At 52.9% G+C, this 18,135-nt stretch overlaps 8 protein-coding genes across 8 annotated transcripts; 6 read left to right on the top strand and 2 right to left on the bottom strand.

The window, feature by feature from the left end:
• Positions 1-372: 372 nt before the first annotated feature.
• DSM5745_03604 (uncharacterized protein) lies at positions 373-887 on the top strand (the record flags this gene model as incomplete). Its single annotated transcript, XM_026745620.1, has 3 exons — positions 373-424; positions 492-653; positions 700-887. The coding sequence occupies 3 exons, from the start codon at positions 373-375 to the stop codon at positions 885-887; spliced, it is 402 nt and encodes a 133-aa protein (XP_026606486.1).
• A 1,077-nt stretch (positions 888-1,964) lies between these two features.
• DSM5745_03603 (uncharacterized protein) lies at positions 1,965-2,509 on the top strand (the record flags this gene model as incomplete). The annotated part of the gene is made up of 3 exons (XM_026745619.1): positions 1,965-2,163; positions 2,244-2,322; positions 2,392-2,509. 3 exons carry the CDS (start codon positions 1,965-1,967, stop codon positions 2,507-2,509), a joined length of 396 nt encoding a protein of 131 aa, XP_026606485.1.
• Positions 2,510-4,283: 1,774 nt separating this feature from the next.
• On the top strand, positions 4,284-6,472 carry DSM5745_03602 (sugar porter family MFS transporter; the record flags this gene model as incomplete). The annotated part of the gene is made up of 8 exons (XM_026745618.1): positions 4,284-4,680; positions 4,725-4,788; positions 4,839-5,047; positions 5,107-5,250; positions 5,294-5,384; positions 5,429-5,696; positions 5,747-6,085; positions 6,137-6,472. 8 exons carry the CDS (start codon positions 4,284-4,286, stop codon positions 6,470-6,472), a joined length of 1,848 nt encoding a protein of 615 aa, XP_026606484.1.
• Positions 6,473-6,922: 450 nt separating this feature from the next.
• On the top strand, positions 6,923-7,439 carry DSM5745_03601 (RNA recognition motif domain-containing protein; the record flags this gene model as incomplete). The annotated part of the gene is made up of 4 exons (XM_026745617.1): positions 6,923-6,942; positions 6,999-7,071; positions 7,131-7,237; positions 7,295-7,439. The coding sequence occupies 4 exons, from the start codon at positions 6,923-6,925 to the stop codon at positions 7,437-7,439; spliced, it is 345 nt and encodes a 114-aa protein (XP_026606483.1).
• A 1,271-nt stretch (positions 7,440-8,710) lies between these two features.
• On the top strand, positions 8,711-10,643 carry DSM5745_03600 (Neutral amino acid transporter; the record flags this gene model as incomplete). Its single annotated transcript, XM_026745616.1, has 9 exons — positions 8,711-8,904; positions 8,984-8,997; positions 9,061-9,133; positions 9,188-9,519; positions 9,582-9,725; positions 9,798-10,012; positions 10,089-10,286; positions 10,351-10,494; positions 10,554-10,643. The coding sequence occupies 9 exons, from the start codon at positions 8,711-8,713 to the stop codon at positions 10,641-10,643; spliced, it is 1,404 nt and encodes a 467-aa protein (XP_026606482.1).
• A 357-nt stretch (positions 10,644-11,000) lies between these two features.
• Positions 11,001-13,013, bottom strand: DSM5745_03599 (ferric reductase family protein; the record flags this gene model as incomplete). The annotated part of the gene is made up of 1 exon (XM_026745615.1): positions 11,001-13,013. One exon carries the CDS (start codon positions 13,011-13,013, stop codon positions 11,001-11,003), a length of 2,013 nt encoding a protein of 670 aa, XP_026606481.1.
• Positions 13,014-13,355: 342 nt separating this feature from the next.
• On the top strand, positions 13,356-13,968 carry DSM5745_03598 (copper transporter family protein; the record flags this gene model as incomplete). Its single annotated transcript, XM_026745614.1, has 2 exons — positions 13,356-13,436; positions 13,483-13,968. The coding sequence occupies 2 exons, from the start codon at positions 13,356-13,358 to the stop codon at positions 13,966-13,968; spliced, it is 567 nt and encodes a 188-aa protein (XP_026606480.1).
• Positions 13,969-15,382: 1,414 nt separating this feature from the next.
• On the bottom strand, positions 15,383-16,258 carry DSM5745_03597 (uncharacterized protein; the record flags this gene model as incomplete). Its single annotated transcript, XM_026745613.1, has 2 exons — positions 15,383-15,964; positions 16,022-16,258. 2 exons carry the CDS (start codon positions 16,256-16,258, stop codon positions 15,383-15,385), a joined length of 819 nt encoding a protein of 272 aa, XP_026606479.1.
• Between the last annotated feature and the right edge of the window lie 1,877 nt (positions 16,259-18,135).

The raw sequence follows: 18,135 nt of genomic DNA, 5'->3' as shown, positions 1-18,135 counted from the left end.
GGGGCCTGGGCTTGTCCGCATGGACTGAGTTCGTCCAATCCGAGCCCTAACTCTGAGACAACTGCGTAGGCCACGTTGTCTCCATAAGACACTGCAGCCCTTTTGCAGACATGACTGGATCGTTATCCAGGGTCTTAACCATGTCTGAGCGCCATAGGGCAATTCTATCCTACAAACCCGTCGCATTCCAGCGATCAGCTGCAGTGTGACATTGGCACAAGGTGGACAAGGCAGAGACCCGAGGTGAACCGGAGTAAGCACCAGGCATCCCGTCCTGCTTGCTATAAATCCTGCTTCGCTTTCGCCATATGGAAGTCGTCTGCCGTTATTCTTCTGCTCTTCATACCTAACTCCTGATCCCCCCAGCCCGTCATGTATTTCTCAAACTTGCTCCGCGTGTTCACTCTGCACCTCGCTCTGGCCTGTACGTATCCCCTCCAACATTTCCATTTTCTTGATATACCCTCACTAAAGCCTCCCTCTTTCTCTAGATTCAAGTGCATCCAACTGCCCCGCCCCAGACGGCGGCGGAGGCTGCGGCGCCTACGACGCCTGCATCGGAACCGAGACCTGCGTGACCAAAACCTTCACAACCCCCGTGTCCACAGTCGTGACCACCTGCGTACCAACCCCAACCTGCATCGGCGTCTACGGTGAGTGCCGCGGACCCAGTTCCCATCTAACGTCTGCCTAACAAAGCACAGGACAATGTGAGTCCGGCACCAGCATCTGCTGTTCCGGATACTGCGCGGCCACTCGCTGCCGCAGCACCGATAGTGACTGGCCGAATTGCTCTGAGGATTTGGGACCCTGCATTGCGGATGAGAACTGCTGCTATGGGAATACGTGTGATCAGGGGCTTTGTGTGCGTGGGTAGATTCCTGTAGGTACCGTATTAGGTGTACGTGATATTGTAGGACGCCAACTGGCGGGGCTGTGCTAGTAATAGCTTAGTATGATGTTGTCTGTATTTCCGCGCGATGATGAATCGGCCGGTATGACTATGTCTCCAGCGGTCTTTTGAACATTGGGTGCATTAGTCCATTATAGTGGAATTTAGACATCTCCGCGATTGCTTCCAAGTGACATATCATAATTCGAGCCCATTGCGCTCCAAGACTCAAAAGATCCAAGACTCAAAAGATCAGTATTGCCAAGAGCGCAATGTAAGACTAAAAAACGCAGATGAGTGAGGCCGTTACTGGCTTCCATGGTGCCTGCACTTACGATCCTGCTTTAATACATGGCTCGACGGCAAGGTTGTTCGGAAGAGTTAGGGTACGGGCATCAAAGAACGCCTACTGCAACTGTAGGTCTAGACTGCCTGTACTCAACACACCCACAGTGGTCTATATAAGTCTAGAGCCTCGCGGAGCTGAGCTGCTCACTTACTAATCCACGTTTCGAGTAGATAGGACATAGTAATAACTTCAAACAGCAGCAAGCCCCAGACCCCTGGTCATGGGATAATTTATCAACATTAATGTGAGCACTAGGCGCAGTACATTACTTCAAGGTCCGTAAAGCAGGAAACACGACTGATGTAAATCTGCGCAGATCAAGGAAGTCTTGACCTGTAGCAGTCTACCCTGACACCCTCCGGCCAAGCCGCAGCCTTTGGTTTCGCCGTCATGAAGTATCCGGGGCTGTTTCAAGTGTGCTGTCAAAATCCACGACTGGGGCAAAAGTGGATCTGTTTTGGGTTATGGAGCTGTCAGCTGAAACATTGTCTACACTGCCACTATGATTGGATCAAACAGGGGAGTAAAGGGGCTGGAATAGATCCCGATTCTCAGGAATCATGATGGAAGTCCCCTCCAGCTATGTGGACAAGAGATCACTATATAAGAAACACCCTGGCCCTCCTAGACTGCATTTTAACATCTTGCAGATCTCGGCAGATCCAACCTTACTTTCTCGATCAACGGTACAGACAAGCGGTACTGGTATCACACATCAGCACCATGTATTTCCCACTTCTCACTGCTATTACTACAATTACGGCCGCGAGCGTAGCAGTCGCTGTGCCCAGCGAGCCCAACATGAACGAACTCGGTGCTGGACACACTCTTGCCCTTCGCGACACCGACACCATCTCAGTCCGTCTCGACGCCGGCGACGACAACATCATTACACGGAAGATCGAGACGCAGCACGAATGCCGTACGTCTCTTTAAGCTACCTTTCCTCCCTTCTATAGACCTACTACCTCCTGAACCCTTCGCTAACACAATATCAAATAGAGGTCACGGATGCCTCCGACTTCCCAGACGGTGTTCTCTCCATCGAGATCCCTGATGGCTACTACTGCCGTTTTTGGAGGTATGCTGCCCTGTGCACTTCTCTTATTGGATTATTGAAGAGTCTGGGACTAATCCATGGCTATGGTAGTACCATGTCCTGCAATGGCGATAGCACCAAGGATATGCCTGCACCAGGCGGCAAGCCATCGGACAATGGCCTCGTTCATAAAACGGGTGCGTTCAAGTGCTACGAGGGCAAGGATTGAACTACGGGCCGCAGGGTTGTCTTGTCTAAGAAGGCTGATTGGTGTTGAGTTGAGGACTAGCACCAGGGATGTACGTTGTATCATGTGGAACGGACAGTTATAAGGCGCGCAGGCGCGCAGGCGCGCAATGTACCATCAAATTCATGTGTGATTTTAGCGATGTAGGCTTCAAATGGTATGTAGAAGCTTTCTAGTCCGGGTCGGAAGGTGCAACTGACCACATGCAAGCTGGAGCACCGAGAACGTACCTGCCTATCCGGACCTGTGACGCTTTCGTGTAGACCGACCCTCGGGAAAGAACCTAGCGACCTGGTTAAGTCGACGAACAGCATGTACCTTGAATGTGAATTCGAGTTCTATATAGGGATATATATACCCCCAACGTATTGACAGGTGCATATCCACTATCTACGCCGGCAACGCTTCTTTCGGCCCTTTCCGTTGACTTCGCCGCTCGGAACAGGATTCTCAGTATGGGATAAGGGAGCTTTGACAACGGCCTGCTGGCTAAATGAGACTTTGTGTCTGGCTGATATGAGCCGGGTCAAGGCGCCGTTGACATCATTTGCCTAGGCATCCGTTTAGGCTGGGGCGGAATGACCCTGGCGGTTCCAAGCCACGCCAATGCTTCTTTCTTCCGCGTTCAAAGGATGACTTGCCGGTCAAATATACAGCTGGAAAATTTCCATGGGGCTATGAGAGCAATATGCAGACTTAGAATGGCGGACTGCCCATGCGGAGATCCTGGTGCTTTGCCGGTTACCGAGACCCCCAAGAGAACAGCGCAGAGACTCGGGATCTGGGCGAACTGTCACACGAGCCCCTGCCAGGCCCAAGTAACAATGAGCGATGAGGGATTTTCAACCACTCTGAGGTTTCAACGGCCAAGCTGGCCGAGGATGGCGTGGGTAATGTTGCCCGACACACGGTGATGCCGAGTCACACAGTGCTTTCCAACGAGGTCATGATCATCCGCACCGACCGCGAAAAGGAGCATGCCTTGGACTGGGCGGCTTGGAGCCCCATAAATGCCGGGATCCGGGGGCGCTGAGTGGCGTGCCGGGGGCTGGGCGCCCAGAATGCCCAGGCCCCCGACCACCACGGCCCTGGGCTGACGTCGCTGTTTCCGGGGACGACACAAGGCATTTCAGGAGTCAGGACAGCTGGACTACTTGCTACTTGGAAGGCTCGTCACTCAACCTGCTCTCCGCCATCTTTTGCCTGGACAGCCTTGGCAGGTGACGCACAGTACCTATACTTCAGGAACTGTGATCAAGCGTACCTGGACGGAAAGGGTATGGTAGACACGTCTCCTTTCGGTCCATCTGCACCCACCGATAGTTTCTCCCTAATCTCCAAATGCCCTTAGCCGTATGAACTGACTCGAGTCCAATTGATGCCGAGACGACCGCCGCGACACACCAGCCAGCCCATCTGCAGCCCTCGATCCCCCAAGACCCGCATTGCTCTTGGCTGCGCTCAACTGGGGAAGTATGACGCGCAACAGCACCCCGACAACCAGAGAACTGCTGGTTCCGGGGAAGAACCAGTCAAGGTGCGGGGAGGACGCCAGTGGCATCACGCTTCATTGCAACCCTGCCATCCCAGATCCTTAGCTGGTGTGTGGGGGCTAAAGCGCCTCCTGGTAGTCGCAGATCAACGATAAAAGGCCCATCTCCCCCGTGGGGACGTTCTTCTCGGGTTTTCTCATTTGCCCATACAACCCTGACCTCACGTGAATAACCCTAACCCACGCTAGGCCTCGACAATCACCATGCGAGAAAAGGAGGAGATTGACGTTGAGGCCCCAGGCCAGCACTCCTACCATGTTGAGTCCTCGTCCAGCTCCAGCGGCCAAGGCAGAGACGGCGACGTTGCCCGAGAATGGGCCAACGAAAAGAAACAACCTGATGAAGAGGCAGCCCTGAAGACAAAACTGCACAACCCCTTGGCCGTCTTCACACGCGAGCAGCTGCTCAAGGATGTCGAGCGGTTTGCCAGGGAGAAAGACCTGGAGCATATCCTGCCTGACCTCAGAAAGGGGGCTCTTGTCGCCCAGGACCCGAGGATCTTCGAAGACCTGCCCGAGTTGACGGAGGAAGACAAAAACATCCTCCGACGCGAGAAGACGCACCGGTGGCATCAGCCGTTTATGATGTACTTCATGACTAGTGCGTCATTCCCTGTTAGTGTTAGCAACGACTGACAGAGACAGTCCTCTGCGCCGGAAGTGCCATTGTGCAAGGAATGGATCAGACGGCCGTCAACGGAGCCCAGGAGTACGCCTTAACATTGAAGTCCACTCTTGGCTATTCACTAATACAGTTAGGTTCTACTTCCCCGAGTTCGGCGTCACCAACAGATGGCTGCAAGGCCTTATCAACGGCGCCCCCTACCTCTGCTCGTGCCTGGTCGGGTGCTGGACAACCGCCCCCCTGAACCGGTACTTCGGCCGTCGAGGCTGCATCTTCATCTCGTGCTTTATCTCCTTCGCCGCCACGTTCTGGATGTGCGCTGCTCACACGTGGTGGAACTTACGTTCGTCTCCCCACCCATACTCGGATAGGGGTTGACTTACTGACGCCCTACCTGTATAGTGCTCGGCCGTTTCTTCCTGGGCCTCGCTGTCGGTGCAAAGTCCACTACAACCCCGGTCTACGCCGCCGAGTGCGCTCCAACCGCTATCCGTGGTGCTCTCGCCATGCAGTGGCAGACCTGGACCGCGTTTGGGATTATGTTGGGTGAGTAAACGCCCAGTGACGATGAGACGTGCTGACGCGCCAGGCTACATCTCATCCGTGGCCTTCATGAACGTCAGCAGCGACAGCCTGCAGGGTCTGAACTGGCGCTTGATGTTCGGCGTCACCGCCATCCCGTGCGTCTCCCTCTCTATGTCTGCTATCGCGCTAACTCTCCCAGACCGATGATCGTCTGCGCACAGGTCTACTTCTGCCCGGAGTCCCCGCGCTGGTACATGATCCGGAACCGCTACCACTCCGCCTACGACGCCCTGGTCAAGCTACGTCCTTCCAAGCTCCAGGCCGCCCGCGACCTCTACTACATCCACGCCGCCCTGCAAGTCGAAGAGAAGCTCCGCGCGGGCAAGCACCTCTGGCTGGAAATGTTCACAATCCCTCGGAATCGACGGGCCGCGCAGTCTTCCTTCTTCGTCATGTTCATGCAGCAGGTACCGTCCCCATCCACCACCATCTCCAATCCACTAATAAAGTCGCGTAGTTCTGCGGCGTCAACGCAATCATGTACTACTCCTCGTCGATGTTCACCGACGCCGGCTTCAGCCGCGAGAACGCCCTGCTCGTCAGCCTAGGCTGCGGCATCACAAACTGGATCTTCGCCGTGCCGGCAATCTACACAATCGACACCTTCGGCCGCCGCAACCTCCTCCTCACCACGTTCCCCTTCATGGCCATCTTCCTCTTCTGGTCGGGCTTCTCGTTCTACATTGACGACGAGCAGACGAGGACCGGTATGGTTGCGGCCGGTATATACCTCTACATGATCGTGTACTCGCCCGGCGAGGGCCCGGTGCCGTTTACGTACTCGGCTGAGGCATTCGTGCGTCCCTTCCCCCCTTCTTTTCTCCGACGTATGTACTGACCCCTCCAGCCCCTGTACATCCGCGACGTCGGCATGTCCTTCGCAACCGCGACAACGTGGGGCTTCAACTTCATCGTCTCGCTGACGTGGCTGCCACTGCGCGACGCATTCACGCCAACGGGTGCGTTCGGGTGGTATGCGGCGTGGAACGTGTTTGGCTGGGTGACGGCGTACTTTTGTCTTCCCGAGACGAAGGCCCTGAGTTTGGAGGAGCTGGACCAGGTGTTCTCGGTCTCCACGAGGCAGCATGCAAGGCACTATGCGGAGATGTTGCCGTGGTATGCGAAGAAGTGGGTTCTGAGACGGGATGTTGAGCCGCAGAGGCAGCTTTATGAGTATCATTAGTGGTGTCGTGTTGGTGTTTGTGTTTGGGGAATGTTGGTGGGGGGTTGGGGGTTGGTGTTGGCTCTGTTAGCTCAAGTCTGTTAGGTATTTAATGCCTCTGGGGTTGTTTGGTAAGATACCTACTAATCGCTATTCTATGATAAGGTTAGTTTACCTGGATTAGAGCCTTGTAATCAAGGCTCTTCCATTCAGATCTGAATTTCGTACCGTAACAATGGCCTGGCTTCCCATTGGCCACCCACCGCCTCAAGGTTATATATCCAGACCCACAGCCCTGACCAATGAGCGGCGACTCGGCTAATCAGACGACGCTGAGTCACCCCACACTGACCGGCGGAATTCGCGCCTGACGCAACAATTACCCCTCCTCGAGTTTATCTTATCACCCCGCCCACGCTCCTCAACACTTCCATCCATTCGACAAGGTTTCCTCTCGCAACCATAATCACCATGTCGAAAGTCTACGTCGGGTATGTCATCAACACCATCACCACCTTTCCTGCTCTGCTAATTCGCTATCAACCAGAAACCTCTCGTGGAACACCACCGACGAAACCCTCCGCTCCGCCTTCTCGGAGTTCGGCCAGGTCGTCGACTCGGTATGCACCCAAACACCCCTCCTATTCCCGTGCAGCAGGCCTCTCTAACAACCATCCAGATCGTCATGCGCGACCGCGACACCGGCCGCAGCCGCGGCTTCGGGTTCGTGACCCTCGGCAGCGAGAGCGAGGCGCAGGCCGCCATCGAGGGGCTGAACGAGCAGGAGTGAGTCGCCCTTGTCCCTTGTCCCTTGATCCTGAGACCGGATACTAACAGACGCAGCCTCGACGGCCGACGCCTCCGCGTGAACCTGGCGAATGCTCGTCCCTCCGGTGGTGGTGGCTCAGGGTATGGCGGGGGTGGCTATGCTGCTGGTGGGGGTGGCGGTGGCTACGGCGGCGGCGGCGGCGGCTACAGTGGTTACTAGATGCGCCGTTCGTTCGCAGGACCAGGACAGGGATCCCTACGTATGGCTAATGTTGACGGCCCGCGTGCCATAATACTCGTTGTTCCCATTCTCGCTGCATCCGTTGTCCCTGTACCTGTACCTATGATAGGCCGGGGGTTGTACCTCGCCACACGAGCTCGCTGTCTGCTACATAGGTGCACCAGACTCGCTCATGCAATGCAATGCAATGTCTCCAGCAGATCATACTGCCAGCGCTGCTTCTGCCCTCCTTTTTGTCCTCGTAGCCCTACACTTGGCGACTTCACTGCGGCACAGTCTGGAGTGGATTTCGCCGGTGCCCCCGTTGATGATTGCTCCTAATCAATAAAGCCAAACGTCAGCGCCAGCTGCACATGTCTTCCAGAACGCAGACAGATGAAGCAAGACAGTGCGCATGTCGTACTCCCAGAACCGGCAGTGGAGGCCGCTGGGTATAGTAACGCGGAATCCTTCTCCACCTTGCAGTTCGATATACTCTGTCCCCCATTCGTCAGGGGTCCTGTGACGCATGGGACCAATGCTTACGGAACTTGGAAGAATGAGGTAGGTATGGCCTGCCGCCCTCCCCAAAGCATCGACACGTTGGAACTTGGACATCAGGAGCTGCGAGGAGGCAGTCTGGCCGGTAGCCGGCAGCAAGTGCCACATCGTCGCCACACCCGCCATAGTTTTCCATGATGCCTATGTGAAAGCGCATGATTGCTTAGCTCGGCGATTCGTGCCTGGATGTAGTTCGCGTCGGCATTATCCCTCGTACTGTCTATACCACCCGGGGCATCTCTGCATCGAGGCACGTGACCCTTCTAGACTCGGCCCTCCTGCAGTCGTCTCGATTGGCGTAGAAGTCGTCTCTATTGGCGTATACAGCGTGGAAGACCCACAGCCCTCTCCACTGTTAGTCACATACGCAGTCTTCTGTATACCTCGGCACGCCGCAGCATGGAGCCTGGGCCTTGGCTCTTAGGTAACTGTTTGGGCAGAGTGGGACAGCCGGCATCAGAGATTTCTGATCGGACGAAAACCCGGGGTAGGCGTGAGTCACCTAGGCTGTCAGTGTCAGTGTCAGTGTCGTGCCTGACTGACAGTGACAGCGACAATCTCTTTGCTGTCGGAATTAGATTGCGGTTCCGAGCTGTCTCCCGAATCGAGAGGTGATAGGGTAGCTTGATACCACCTAGGGTTAAGTATTGGCCTTCTGTTGGAAACGGTTGGCGGTTCATTGGAGATAGCTGTCGAGTATTAACGCAGTCATGTCGCAGTCGATCTTCTCCCGGCCCGTCTCCATGGACTATGAGCATGACCATGACCGTGACCATGACCGTGAGCGGGATGGCAAGGACATGCAGGCGCAGGACGCAGAGAAGAACGACGACAAGACCCTGCCAAACGATGTCTTTGGGGACGAGGCAGACGCGGAAATCAAGTACAAGGTGCTGAGCTGGTGGTGCGTTCCTCACTGCCCTTCCCCGGTCTTATCATTGCATTTCCATCTTCAATCAAAATACTAACCTTAACCCTCCTAGGCAAGCCGGATTCCGTGAGTCCATCCTCCCTTCTGCTACCATGTTAGTATCTAGCTGGAGGCAAACTAACCATGCAGTCATGGTCGCCGAAACCGTCTCAATCGGCATCCTGTCCCTCCCCAGCGTCGTCGCAGCCCTAGGTCTCGTCCCGTAAGCCCTCCTCCCCTCCCCCATCCCCCAAATTATCTCCACTGACCTTCCCAGCTCCATCATCCTCCTCGTGGCCATCGGCCTGATGTCCACATACACGGGCTACACAATGGGCCAATTCCGGTGGTCGTTCCCGCACGTGCAGAGCATGGCCGACGCCGGCGAGGTGCTGGCCGGCAGTTTCGGGCGCGAGTTCCTGGGCATGGGCCAGCTGCTGCTGATCGTGTTTATCATGGCGTCGCACCTGCTCACGTTCACGGTCGCCATGAACACGATTACGGAGCATGGCACTTGCACGGTTGTGTTTGGGGTTGTCGGGCTGGTGATCAGCTATGGGCTTTGCTTGCCGAGGAGTAGTGCGAAGGTTTCGTATTTGAGTGTGGGGTGTATGTCCCGTCTATCCATTCTTCACCTGCATGTACGCGTGTGGTTGGGCTAACGGGTGCAGCGTTCCTGAGCGTCCTTTCCTCCGTCCTCATTGTCATGATTGCTGTTGGCGTGCAGAGGCCGTGGAAGGGGGAGCTGCAGGCCGTGGCGGATACGAACCTGTACCATGCGTTTCTGGGGGTGTGCAATATTGTCTTTTCGTTCTGTGTGTCTCCCACCTATGCTACTAACTTATCCCTTGGAAGGTAGGGTATGGCACTCATGCTAACGACGTCAGCCGGCCACGTCGCCTTCTTCAGCTTCATCTCGGAGCTCAAAGACCCGCGCGAGTTCCCGAAATCGCTCTGCCTGCTCCAAGGCACCGACACGATCCTGTACATTGTCAGCGCGGTGGTGATATACTGCTACGCCGGACCGAATGTGACGAGTCCGGCGCTGGGCTCGGCGAGTCCGATTATCGGGAAGATCGCGTATGGGATTGCGTTGCCGACGGTGCGTCCGCCCTTCCCGGTCCCGTGTCAACGGTCCTTGTCTGAGAGAGTGTGTTGACGATATGACATCCATGTAGATCATCATCGGCGGCGTCGTCAACGGCCACGTCGCAAGCAAGTACATCTACGTCCGGCTGTTCAAGGGCACAGACCGGATCCACAAGAACGATCTTGTTGCCGTTGGGTCCTGGGTCGCTATTACGTTCGGGACGTGGGTTGTTGCGTGGGTGATTGCGTCCGCGATCCCGGTGTTTAATAACCTGCTTAGTCTGATCGTGCGTCCCCTCTTCCACTAGCAATGGATGGGCCAATGCTAATTGTTATTTGTGACGCCGGCAGGCATCCCTCTTCGCGTCGTGGTTCACCTACGGCTTCAACGGGATGTTCTGGCTGTACCTGAACAAGGACCGGCTGTTCCGGACGCCGAGGAAGGTGTTTCTGACGGTCGTCAATCTGCTTATGATTGGCGTTGCGGCTGCTATTGTGTGTCTTGCGTGCCCCTTCATCCATAAGAGCTTGTGACTAACCATGTGCATGTGCAGTGCGGACTTGGTCTCTGGGTTTCTGGACGGGCGCTGCACGAGGACTCGGGGCATAGGAGCTTCTCGTGTGCGAATAACGCGAAGTTCTAGGGCTGCGGTCGCTTCTGGCGTTGACAGACTCTTACAACGTGCGGGGTTTGTACTATAGCATGTATTGTTATTCTTATTGTACTATATTTGTTTGTTTGTTCGTTTGCTGCATGTATGCAGGTATGGCTTCCGTTTGATGGTTGAGCTGGAGTCAATTGGCATTGACCATCATTGGAGTTAACACGGCCTTTGCCATTTTATAAGGAACCGAGTATGGATATGTTCAAGTCGCTACCAGTTTTCCACAACAATACAGCAACAAACGCAACTGAAAATAAGAGAAACAAGTGGGTATATTCATCACATTCTATATACAAGCATCAAGCAGAGTCCAGCTCTACATGCTTCTACTTTCTCTCAAAACTCCAACCGATCATCATGCACAAGCGCCACATCAAACCGCTCCTCGCCCCTCCACACCCTCGCCGGATCATTACACCTTGCCACAGCACTGCGTAAATCCCGAATCATACCCAGCGGCCCACTCGCAATAACGCGCGTGGGACCCGCCACAGTGCGCGCTACAAACTCCGCCACCTGCGCGCCGAGATCAGGATGCTGCGTGTTCCCGCGCGACAGGGACGCAGACGAAGAGGGGGCGTGGATGGTGAACGTCGAGCTCTCGTCGAGTTCCGGCGGCGGCGATGTCGATAGGGAGGGCGTAGAGAGGGAGGATGGCGTCTGCGAGGCAACCATCGCCTCGGCTTCTTTCGAGAGCGGATCCTCGGATGATACTGGCGGTGGAGCTGAAGAGGCACCTGCATCATGCACACCCCGAGTCACGTAGATGCGGATACGGAAATTCGATACCCGCGCCGCAGCCTTCTTGAGACTGTCCAGCTCACCTTCGATCCAGGCCATGTCGTCCTGGCGCCGGACGACCCAGACGAACTCGACGAGGCCTCGTCGGGGCCGCGTTGTCAGAGTCAGGAGCACGGGAAGCACGAAGGTGACGCCCGTGCCGCCGGCGACGCAGAAGACGTTGGTGTCGTCGGTGCGGTAGAAGTCGGTGTTGACGATAGACTGGCCGTATGGTCCGTTGAGGACAAGCGGGGTTGAGTCGATCGTCTGCGCGAGGTCGGCAAGCTGCCTCGTCATGCCCTTGCGCGCACGAATGATATACGTGTGGTTCTGGCCGCGCGGGTTCCCGCCTGGCACACTTGCCGGCGTCATGGGGTGGCTTTGCCAGATGCTCAGGGCCGGGAAGGTGAGGAAGAAGTGCTGGCCGATTTCCCACTCGTCGTGGTTATGCTGGAGGTCGAGGCGGACGATGTCGCCGTCGTGGGCGCGGTGGAACAGGTGCATCTTTGCGTGCGGGGTATGCATGCCGAAGCTGTGGCTTGTATTGGGCGTGTTGAAATGGTGCATGGTCAACGTGCGCATTAGCCGGATTCCCCGGTCCAGAAACCACACTATCAGACTCGCGATCATCCAGCAGTACAGCTGCGCCCAGTGCCCCCAGCACGCGCCGATGTACACCATCGCCAGGATGTAGTGTAGTTTGCGGAAGGCCTCGTAGCCTGTGAGGCGGATGCCGTAGGGCGTGCTGAGCGCCACCATTACCGAAAGCAGGATCATCGCGACGATGCCCCAGATGATGTAGGTCTGCTTGACCCATTCGTTCCAGGCGGAGGGTTGTGGCTGGTAGAGTTTTCCCTCGATGATGGTCCAGCCGACTGTGTGGAGGGTGGACTGGATGTAGATGATGTAGCCGAGCCAGCGGTGCAGGAAGATGAAGTGGTGGTAGGGGATGCCGGTGATTAGGGAGAGTAACGACTCGCGGGAGGAGAGGAAGATGGCGAGGGGGGTGAGGGCGAAGGCCATGACGCCGATGCGGTCGGACCAGGGGCCCAGGCCGGTGCGGGTGTTGTAGACGCCGGGCATGTCCTTGACGGGGCTCATCCATGTTTTGTAGGTGATGCCGACGAAAGTGAAGACTGTGAGGTAGGCGATGATGATGGTCAGGGTGAGGACTTGGAGGCGGGTGGTGTGGCCGAAGATGGAGGGGAGGAAGGTCTCGGGGAGCAGGTGGCGGCGGGAAAGGGACTTGATGGAGGTGCGTAGACGGTAGAGGGCGGATTGGGGTCGTGGTTTCTCGAAGAGTTCTTTGGTGTCGGTGGTTGTTGAGGGCGTTGAGGATCGGGTCAAAGGGAAGAGGGTCCGTCCGAGGAGGAAGAGGAAGAGAAGGCCGCAGATGACGGCCCAGAGGATGAAGGTATACAGCATGCCCAGGTCGTGCTCGTGGTAGACGGCGTCGAGGTACTCGCAGGCGCCGACATCGTTGACGCAGGGGACCTGCCGCGAGGCATACCCCCAGTGGTACTCGAGCTGGGAGTCCTGGGAGAAGTCCTGGATGTGGCGTTTGGACATCTCGAGCTGGAATGTGTCACTGCTGTCAGTCCAGGAATGCTTGTATTTATAAATCGAATGTTCCTGGCGGGCCGGAGCGGTGCCATGAACTCACCTCATCAACCTGGATCATGCAGCTCCACCTGAGCAGATTAGGGCTACTTTCTGGCACTCCTATTGGCTGCAGCAGACTGCCAAGGCCAAAATGTGCTCAAAAGTGCTTTTGCCCCACCGCAGCCAATCTACCCAAGACGCCTCTTCTTATAACAGACGGCTCTTCTGATAACAGACGGCCTCTTATAACCCCCGACGTGCCTGTTTCATCATCCGCCCTGCCCATCCAAATCTACAACTCACATCAACATGGAACACCCAGCCCTTCTCCCCCGCATGGCCGGCATGGACATGTCAGCCGCCGCCACCAACTCCTCCTGCTCCGTCGGGGTACGCTCCGCCTCTCCCCCCGATGACATCAGCTAATCTCTGCCAGTCGATGCTCTGGAACTGGAACACAATCGACTCGTGCTTCCTCTCGTCCACATGGCACGTCACCACAAAAGGCATGTTCGCCGTCTCCTGCATCGGCGTGGCCCTGCTCGGCGTGGCGCTCGAATTCCTGCGGCGGGTCTCGAAAGACTACGAAGAATCGCTGCAGCGGCAATTCCAGCGGCATGCGATTACACAGCTTGACGATCCGCTTGTCTGCGGCGCACCAGCGAGCGTTGTCACCTACCGGGCGAGTCCACTACAGCAGATTATCCGGGCGGTGCTGCATGTCGCGCAGTTCGGGGTCGCGTATATCACCATGTTGATTGCGATGTATTATAACGGGTACATGATTATTTCGATCTTCATTGGCGCGTTCCTCGGGAAGCTGTTCTTTGATTGGGGACAGTACAGGGTGGTGCTGGGCCAGACGCAGGGGCCTGTGACGCCCAAGGTGGTCGAGGAGGAGGCGACCAAGTGTTGCGGTTAGACCTCACATAGACAATAATGAAAGCGCAGGCGCTAGACATGATTTCCGTGCAGAATCCGATCGGGGATACATAAGTAGGCAACAAATAGCAGTGCCCCGGCTGCGGAATCCTCACCCGCATATCCAAACTGACTGCGGGGGATTCTCCCATTACAACCACACACCATCCCCCTCCGTACCATATCCAGATAGCTCGGAGGCAGAGCCCGTGTTCCCGGACCCTGTGGCGTCCATATGCCACGGAAATGTCTCCAACCTTAAAGTTAGTCCCAATGTGGCGTCTCTCTACCAGCCAATGTAACCCTCCACCGGCCAAGCGCCATAGCAAGAATCATCTGCCCATCAGCTCGAGGCCAAAGTGGGTGCTGCGGCCGCCGTGGACCTGGAGAAGAGTGGGTGCGGGAAAGCGGTCCTACGAGCACGATATGACATGGTCGATACGTCCGACGAGGCCTGATGGTCATTCACGTCCATGCCTTGGAACGCAGTGTGTATCGGAACCCGGTCTCAAAGGAGCAAGACGCCAACATTCATGAATGGAAGACGGGGAAACCTCACCGGAGCATCTGATGACATCGCCAGTGGAACGAGAGTACCGTACCAAGACCGCGCATCAACGGAGAAATACCCGTTGCACGCCATGTGATGGAAGAGAGGGTTGTCGGTGGGCTGCCCTGTACGCGGACACAGATGGAATTGGCACCGTACCACCATCGTGGCATGGCTGAAGTTTGCCAGAAAATAGATCAGCGGCGGTGTGGGATGAGCCATGCGTACCTTGAGCATGCTCTTGAGATAGCAGTGTCTGGCGGAAGTCGATAGGCGAGGAACGGGAGAGGCAAGCATTGTTGAAGATCAAACGTACATCAACTGCGCTCGCATGCATGGCGATGGAGACCAGCGCTCGAGCACAGTCCTGGTGTAGTAACAAGGTACCAGTACCGGCCATAGTATCAAGGAAACCGTGAACCCTGGATACTCCGACAATCCTGAGGGTACTGGGAGGACACCTGACCAAATGACAGGGTATGAGTACGGTGTCGCTGGGATAAAAGACATGCAATCTTATTGAATGAGAGGTTGTTGATGTTTGCCAGCGTGTATCTACATATTGTAGTCGATCGTCTGAGTCGTATATACAGAAATAGCTGTTATATACAGCTAAAGCAGACGGCACCATCCCCCTACACCAGCCCCGTTGCACAGTGAAAGTCACCGATAAACAGTCTCATGCACCGGCTCCATAACCCTCCCATCCGAAAACGCACAATGCCAGACCTCGCCCTCCTGATACGCCTCAACGCCCCACTTCAGCCTCGAATACCGGATGCCCATGCCCATGTCCATGCCCATGCCCATGCCAAGTGTCTCCCCAATCTTAAGCCTCGGATGACAAGCCGCCGCAATCGCCAAACTACAGCTCCCAGCAACCGGCATCCCCGACCTCAGCCTCCGGGACCCCAGCACCACCAGCCCAATCGGCAGAAGACTCCCCACACAAATCCCAATCACGATGGCCGGCGGCGAGTACCCCAGCGTCATGGTATCCTGGCTCGGCTGTCGTTGCAGCGTCGGAGAGTATGCGAGGATTCGGACGAGGAATAGACTCTGCGACATGAGCCAGTGGAGAACGCCGGAGACGACCATGAGCGGGATTCCGATGCGGAATGGCAGGGACAGGAAACGGGTGCGGCGCTGGGCGCCGAGGGGCTTTGTGGACACGCGGAGGCCCTTGCGGTGGAGACTGAAGTTTGTCCACTCGGATGCGAGCGCCATGTTTGTGAGGATCGAGTTGGTCATGAAGTATAAGCCGGAGTAGACGAGTTGCGGGGTGTTGGCGATCAGCACGTTGGGGATGAGTCCGCTGGGCCAGTGGATGGATTCTATCATGGTCTGCGTGGAGACTGCGGCGAGACCGGCGGTCCAGACCTGGTTGTTTTTTGCTCGAACTCCAATTAATAGCAGGCCGATGCAGGCGGCTATTGAGGCGATGTATCTGCGTTCGTCAGCTTCTACATTGTGCATAGACCTGGCTCCTGGGGCAGGAACTCACGTGGAGAGGCAGGTAAGCCATCGAGCCGTAGACAGGGACGACCAGCGGCGCTTTGGGGTTGCATTGTAGCGCAGAGGATTCTGATTGCTTTCCTCTGCTTCTTCGTCTTTCTTTGCTTCCGGGTCGCCGGAGTACGCCCACCAGTCGAGCTTGGAAGGCACCGGTATACCAACGTTGCGCAACTTGGAAACGCACCATCTCGTTGCCCTCCGCAATCGAGAAACAGCCCTGGCCCATGCCTCGTGCCTCGCTTTGATAGATACAGCCTCCCGAGTCAGCAGACAGTTGTCTTCCGTCGTCTTATCCGGCGACCGCAGAAACGAACCGATTCCATCCCCAACGGTCAACAGCGGGTTCACTCTCAGGTGAGGAAAGGAATGATGTGAGCCATGAACGATTGTATTGACTTAACTAACTATCTAAGCTAGGTGGTGGCTACAAAACATAAAGATATTCGGGAGCGTTAAGCACCCAGGTCACGTGACCACGGGTAGTAATTTTTAACACCCCCCTTGCCCGGGGTAGTAAATAAATAAAGCTATTTTAATTTTTTAAAGTAGTAGTATAAAGTTATTTTATGGTATAGTAAGGCATTTTATATTAATTATTTAAATAAAATACTAATAAGCCACTTTTTTAAGTGGCTTTATAAGTTTATTAGCGGCTTGCTTTATTATTAATATATATAAAAATTTAATATTTTTATTTAATACTTTCTGGCGGAGAAAATAATAATAAATATTAATATGCTTTAAGCAGGCATGGTATTTAAAGTTTTTAAATATAGTAATTACTCCCTAGTTATTAGCATAAATAATTATAGGCCTAGAAAAACATATATATATAAAATTTAGGTGTTTAATATTTAGCTTAGTAAAAAGTAATTAAATTTAAATAAGTTTTTAAGTTACTAGCGCCTAAGTAATATACTTTAATTTAATAAAAAAAAATACTATATTAAGCTAACACTTTAATACCCAAGAAATTAGACTACTAATAAGTTTAAAAATATATCTAAATATTAAGGTTTTTTTTATTAAATAAAAGCTAGCCTAATTAATATTAGTATAGCCTTATAGGCTATCTCTGTTAAATAAATAGTATAAAATAAAAAAAAAAGTAATATATAAATAGTAATATACACGCTTAATAATAATTAAGTATTTTTAACCTAAATTACGCGCGTACTTTATAACTTTAGAAACTATATAAGTAATATTAGGGCGTGTATAAACCATAAGCTAAATTAAATATTTTATTATAACTTAGTAAAGCACTATATTATTTATAAAGGCCTGGCTGTTATAATCCTTAAAAACCTCTTTTTTATAAAATAGCATAAAAGAAGGCTTGCAGTCCTTTAAGCCAAAACACTTAAAAATTTTAAAAATATAAAAGTATTATAATAAAAATATTTTATTTTTATTTATATTAAATAAAATATTAATACCTAAGTAATCTTTAACTTGGCTATTATTTATTACTTTAAAAAGTTTTAAAAACTTTTGCTTAAAAGCTTTGTACTAAATATTATCCTAAAAAAGTATAAAAATATTATTAATATATACAAGAATATATAGGCTATTTTTAATAAATATTAAATAATTTACATGCAGGCGTTTAAATCCTAAAAAAATAAAAGTTTTAAAAAAAAAATATATTATTTTTTAGGTAACTACTTAAGGTTATATATTATTTTTAATAAAAGGCTATATTTACTAGCTTGCTTATGGCCATTAGAAAGGTTAATATAAATTACCTTTTTAAGTTTTATATAAAAAAATATAGTAATAATATTTTAAAAATATAATTACTAATTAAAAAGCACTACAAGCGCGATAAATATTTTAAAAAATATAGGTTTTACTACTACAGCGTACACTTTATAAAAATCCTTATTATAGTATTATTTAAAGCCTTTTATAACTAGGCGTGCTTTGTAAGTACTATTATGCTTAAGTTTAAAGACCTAGTAAGTTAGTAATAGCTTTATATTCTTTTTTTTATTAATAACACGCTAAGTATTATTTTAAAGTAGCAAGTATATTTCCTTATAACATGCTTCGCGCTAAAGTTTTATATTTTTATAATTAAGCGCCTTTTTATATATTTAA

Source organism: Aspergillus mulundensis (assembly GCF_003369625.1).
Source record: "Aspergillus mulundensis strain DSM 5745 chromosome Unknown scaffold_2, whole genome shotgun sequence".
NCBI lineage: Eukaryota > Fungi > Ascomycota > Eurotiomycetes > Eurotiales > Aspergillaceae > Aspergillus > Aspergillus mulundensis.
This window is presented reverse-complemented; position numbering and strand designations above follow the sequence as displayed.